Source organism: Limulus polyphemus, unplaced genomic scaffold (genome assembly GCF_000517525.1).
Source record: "Limulus polyphemus unplaced genomic scaffold, Limulus_polyphemus-2.1.2 Scaffold2433, whole genome shotgun sequence".
NCBI classification, from domain to species: Eukaryota; Metazoa; Arthropoda; class Merostomata; order Xiphosura; family Limulidae; genus Limulus; species Limulus polyphemus.
This window is the reverse complement of record NW_013668043.1, coordinates 22,541-28,988: the sequence shown is the minus strand read 5'-3', so window position 1 is coordinate 28,988 and position 6,448 is coordinate 22,541. Positions and strand designations below refer to the sequence as shown.

The 6,448-nt window shown below is 32.5% G+C and overlaps 1 protein-coding gene across 1 annotated transcript in view; it reads right to left on the bottom strand.

Moving 5' to 3' along the window:
- LOC106466944 (phospholipid phosphatase 2-like) overlaps positions 1–6,448 on the bottom strand; it is a 36,421-nt gene that overhangs the window by 8,553 nt on the left and 21,420 nt on the right. The window contains exons 4-5 of the mRNA XM_013927262.2: positions 4,716–4,836; positions 3,069–3,248 (exon numbers count right to left, since the gene is read on the bottom strand). Of these exons, the coding sequence (XP_013782716.2) occupies positions 3,069–3,248; positions 4,716–4,836 (301 nt within the window). The remainder of the gene's footprint in view (positions 1–3,068; positions 3,249–4,715; positions 4,837–6,448) is intronic.

The following is a 6,448-nucleotide window of genomic DNA, read 5'->3' as shown; positions in this document are numbered from 1 at the left end:
GTAATATTAACATAACATAATGTTTAGGGACAAAATAGGACCTATTGGTCCATCTTGGCTGTTCCATCCTCAAAACTAAATTATCATTTATATTATCTGGCACTTCATAAAGGTATGCCCCCCCCTCCAGTGGCACAGCAGTATGTTTGTGGACTTACAATGCTAGAAACCTGGTTTTGATACCCATGGTGGGTAGAGCACAGATAGCCCATTGTGTAGCTTTGTGCTTAACTACAAACAACCATAAAGGTACACATTATATCTACTTTATGTGTATATTGCATACATTTGGTGGAACATAGAAAATTTGGGAAATGAAGCAATTGAACATAAACATTTATTTTACACCCAAGATAGGCAATATAATCTCTCAAAGATCTTTGATGAACATTGAAAGTATTAGTGTGAGTACTAAAACACTAAACAGTAGGCCGGATTTCCTTTGTATTTTATACAATAAGTAGACATCTTCTTGGCCCTCTTCATACACTCCTTCGACCGTGACTTTTCTCCCATTGTGCATAACATCCTGAGTACCTTTTGCATTTTTTTCCCTGTTGGTGCTTTCCTTGCTTTTATAGTCTCCCAAGTGTGTTTGCTCACTGAAGCAGACTAACGTGTTTCAAATCCATCTGATTCTTGGAATAGTGCTTCAATAACAGATTGTCTGAATTCAGCAATCTGTTCATATTTTCCATAAATTTTCTTGTAAATGATCAGTGCATTTACAACTGCTGTATTTAAAGAAATTGGAATGCAACTTTATGGTACCACTGAATACTTTTTCTAAGAGGTAAGAAGAAGCTGGCCATATGATTGGAAACATTAATGCCTTGCTTTCCAGAATTATAATACTGAACCATTTCTGGCTTCAGGATGTCTTTGTGGTTATGATTTTTCTTTCCAGTACTCTTGAACTTTAAATCATATTTGGTGGAAAGCATCAGTACATCTCATTTGTCTTTCCATTTGGCAACAACTATGCCATCAGTATCTTCACAATCAATGATATCGCCTTTTTTATTCAGGCTTTCTGTTGTTAAGCCTCTAGATTACTTGCCATATTTTTGTGTAGTACCACCATAAGGTGCATTTGGTGATCAAGCATGGTCTTGGCCAAGGAGATAGATGTATAGCAAATGTTTGCATCAATTAATCTTCCTTTATTCAAATATTTCTCTAAGAGGTCTAATGTGATTTGAGAAGAATATTTCACTCTATCAGTTTGTCTGTTTCATTGTTTGGAATCCTCTTTTATAGCATAAACATAGCTAGTGTATGTGTAACTATTTGAATCACACAACTTATATATTTTCAGATCACTTTTCCTGTACTATATTGTCAGAATTCAAGATGACCACACCATGACACCATAGTTTCATCAATAGCTGTCAGCTCACCGGTTATCTTAGCTCCAGTGAAATTTTTCTCCAGAATTTCATGCAGGTTCTGGTTTTTCCCAATTGATCAGTTCCAACACTTTGATCATCAGCAAAGTCTATGAAGTGTAATAATAATAATTGAAAGAAGTTTCATCACATGATGCTGGGGACAAAATCATTATTGTAAAAAAAATGTTTTTTGCTCCAGCACTACAATTTTTGGGTATTTCACAACCCCCATGTACATAAAAATTCCTAAATCTTCCTCATTTCTGCAGCATTTGTGTCTCTCCAATCATTCATCCCAAATTTTTAATGTACATGCTTGTGCAATAACTACCTGCTGGGTATTCAGGTTTGTTTGATCAACCAAGAAATTATAAATCTCATCTGTCACCATCAGGTTGAATATACCAATTGGTTTTGTTGTATTTGATTGCAAGATTTGATTCTGGGTGTACTGATAAATTGGATGACTTTCCGATGCATACCATCTATTCTGTGCCATACACTTGATGTCACTGGCATATCTTCATTGACATCATATGAGCAATTGATTACACTATGCACTATATCAGTGATGTCTGATGTACTTGAGTCAGTGTCATAGGACTCAGAGCTTATAATTGGAGAGGGTTCCTGATCTCTTTCTTATGAATCTACATTTACTTTGGATGATACATAAAACATTCTAGTTGTCATATAAGCCATTGTGCACAAAAATTATTTTGAAAACAAAAGAAACAACAGTTTAGGCTGTGGTACTTACCAACAGAAATAATTAAAGAGTTAGAGAGCATCCCATTGGTGGGTCACTCAGCACACTCGCAATGGATTTTTCATTTAGTGCCACGTGACTCACCAGTCATAAAACCTAACATTTTCTTCCATGACATTCATGTAAAGCTGTATATGGCAGAAATGTTCATAATGTCTTTGGCACCACAATAATGATGATCAATTATACATTATGGCATTCAATGTGCTAACTACGTTTTGATGCCAAATTTATACATACACATTTATCATAAAGTAGTTTAATTACATTTTGAATGTATCTGTTTAAAAGGTTGTGACATGTGCACTTTGACCTACGTGTAGCAAGGGTTAATCATTATCCTTCCAAGAACAATTAGTTATGTCATAGCTTATCATGAGGAGAATCTTCATCTTTCTTTTATGTCAAAATTCACTAATAATTTCTTTTCAATAGATAAGTCAACAACTACTGAAAATATAAAAATATAAAGTATATACTGGTTAATTCCATTTATAGTTGGTCTTCTGAGATTGCAAGTGAATTATAAATTTGGGTTAGTTTAGTGGTTATTTGATCTTACAGGGTTCCAATATATCTGTGGCAAAAAAAAAATACAATTCTGTAGCCAACATTTTGAAATTTTGTGCAATAAAATTGTTGACTATGCAAAAAAACAACAAATACTACACATTATTACATGGCAAAATTTTAAATTATGCAAGCCATAACTAAAGTAAAAAACAATAACAAGAAACACACTAAGTCATACTTAATGTTAAAGTTATGTCTGGCAAAATACCTAGACTTGAGTTTACTAATTCAGAACTTGATTATGTAGTTATATGTAAACTATGCAGTAAATTGCCATGGCCATAAAACTGTGTCAAACTTGGAACCCTGATCTTATTACACAAAATATAACTTACTGATACAAATCCTCCTATAATTCCCACCAGAGATCCTGCTAGAACATCCCACCAAAAATGGCGGTAATCAGAAATTCTGGTTAAGCTACATACTAAGGCCCAGGAAAGGAACAATAGTTGCACCCATGACTTTAGAAGGTGTGATCTTGAAGTACGCCGAATACGAACTTGTGCATAAAGCTAAATTAGAGTAGGATAAACACAAGGTTAGTTTAAAAACTGTGTATATTAACTTTCATGTATCATCAAAAAAGGAACTTTAAAGATTGAACTGACTACACTGTTACAAAATGAATGCATTTTATCTCCACAACTGCAACAAAAAAATAAATTATAACATTTATTTTAATCATACTAGCAACGTTCAATTTTGTAGTCATAATACATGAAAAATAAATCCAAATTTATGAAGAAACTTTTCATCTGAAAGGCATAAAAAATTATAACATATACACATCGGGTTGAGTGCATTACATTAAAACAATTTCAAATATACAAATTAGCAAGTCACATGAAAAACCACAGCCAAAATAAATTATCTACGGAATGGCATGTATCAAACTACATTTTTACGTTGTTTGGCTTTCTGTACGTAGTGTGATGCCGCTTAAAACTGAGTGCTTTTGGGAAGGATATGCAATAGCACTTTTCAATGAAAAATATTTATACACTTAGATCATGAAAATGTTTTCAATTGGGCATTTAAAATGGAGATATCCTTTGTACTTAATATGAATGGAAAAAAATGTACATGGATGAACCTCAGTCACCAAGACCATCCAAAAAAAAAAGATTTGCAATAAGTCATACTCCAGCTGTAGTAAACAAAGTGCACCATCTTATAACAGGTGAAAATCCACAAATACAAAGGTTAGTGGCAAAAGCATCTGCATGGCCTAGACAACAGTAAGCAATACAACCAAGAAAGATCTGTATATGAAAAGGCAACACATTTCATACATCTACACAAACTGCTTCTATAGTATACCTGTTGAACCGTCGCATACCTCAAGAGCTTTGAGAATGAAACAGATAATCATGCTATTTCATATGAAGATATACTGGTCAAGTTGCCAGATGCTGCATCTATGAATTTCCATGTGAACAGATTATTTGTGGACTGGGAGCTATAAACCTTGTACACTAGATGGAATATAAAAAATCTGTAGGGAGGAATGGTGTGCTTTGGACATGGCAATCTTACAACAGTGTTTTTTGCAGTGAAATCTATGCAGCAGGGCTGTTATCTAGATGCAGACAGAGCATGACCTGATGCAGCAACACTGACTATTACGACATGCACAAGCTCCAAAACGGTTTTCATATAACATACTGCACCTCTGTATAATTTCATCTGTCTTCCAATTTAAGAATCTTTTAAATTAAAGGTAAACACTACAGGTGCCATAAAGAAAGAAAAAACACACACACTAAAGACATAATATATAAACACATTTTTTTAATGAAAGTTATTTTAGTGTGAAAAGGTAACTTTTGAAAACTGTCCAATGGAGATAACATAAGATAGATCTGACCCATCTTAATATTTTGTAGAAGCATGCATGTATAAATAAACATTCCATGAAAATTAAGATAGTTAAAAAACTTAACAATACATCCAAACTAAAAGTGAATTATTACACTTACACTGACAAACACTAATGTGTAGAAAGAAAGTGATGTATGGCCTGATGGAAAAGATTTGTAGATATCCACTTGTACTAGCCAGTAAGGACTCTTATTGGTACATTTGTATTCAGTAATAATCCTGGATATAAAAATATAACAAATAGATCACATTAATAATGAAAAATTTAATTACTTCATTAAAAACAACCATAACCTTTTAATGTAACAATTAGTTAATCATCTAAGTAATGTAAAAAATGTTCTCTGAGGAATAGTATAAAATAATACAATTTGATAAGTTATATAAAAAAGTAGATTATTCCTAAGAGTTGTACGAAATATAATTTTGCTTCACTATTTGATCCTCTTCTACTTTTGATTTTACTCTTGAAGTATGATGTATACCAAAACATATAAAATTTGAGCAAATGTACAGCACACATAAGCCAAAATTATAACATGTGCAGTATTTATCTAGCATTTTCATGAAACAAGCTTAAAACACATAAAAAGCAGTAGAATATATAATAAAATAATGAGATATTGTGAGTTTGAAGACATAATTTACAGAACTTTTATAAAAATTAACTGCGTCACTTCTCTTTATAGTGCATTTGCTTGTAACATTTATTGCTTCTGCATTAAATATATATATTCTAGATAATAAAATCATGCCAGTAATCAGTCACAACCCAGTAAGGTACATTCACACAACTAATTCCCACCTTAAATGACTGAGCCAGTAAATTTTCACTCACCAAATACCATTCCTACTGTGGTTTCATGATCTTAGTTGCCTATAAACATGACTAATCAAACTGTATTTCATTACCTACAGTTTAGACTTCTTAAGAAATGGCTAAAACTGAATAATAAATAAAGCTTAAGTGGCTATAAAAGAAAGTGTGCTGAAGGATTCAAAGTAGAGCTGGGTGATTAGTTCAACTAATTCGTTGACTGGTGTTATGTAAAATAACCGATTAATCGAAATTACAATTAAATTTATTAATGTCTCAAAAATTATCAACTAATTGTTTAGATTATTCTAATTATCCACGTGATAAAATTTTGCCATTATCATTTCTCTTTATTATTTTTGATTAATTAAGGGCTGTTCAGCTTAATTGATCAGTGTCGTGACCCATAAAAGTAATCAACTATCCAAGCCTTTGATTAGTTCAAACAAATCAACTAATGAGCATGACAATTAGTTGATCATCAAATTCCAATAACTGCCCAGCTCTACTTAGAAGATAATATAATATTATGCAACTTACTGACAGTGTGTTTTGTTCTGAACTTCATGTAAAACTAGTTGCTCTAGCCGTCCCTAACTTAGCAGTGAAAGACTAGATGGAAGTCAGCTAGTCATCATCGCCAACTCTTGGGATACTTTTTTCAAGGAATACTGGGATTGATTGTCATATTATAATGCCCCCGTGGTTGAAAAGGCGAGTATGTTCGGTGATGGGGATTTGAACATGTGACTCACAGATTATGGATTTCATATGTCTTATGTTTGGGACATGTTTTACAACTACACTTTGCCCATTGAACAATTATCTTTTTTTACTGTTGCTAGAAAAATACTCCTGGTAGACTTCAAAGACTTCAAATTTGAACTGTGAAAGTCTAGTATATATATATATATATATACAGGAACAATTAAAAAAATGTTTATGCTTCAAAACCAAAAAATATATACACAGTAATAAATGTATTTAAATTAATGTAGCAACATTTGTTTTTGT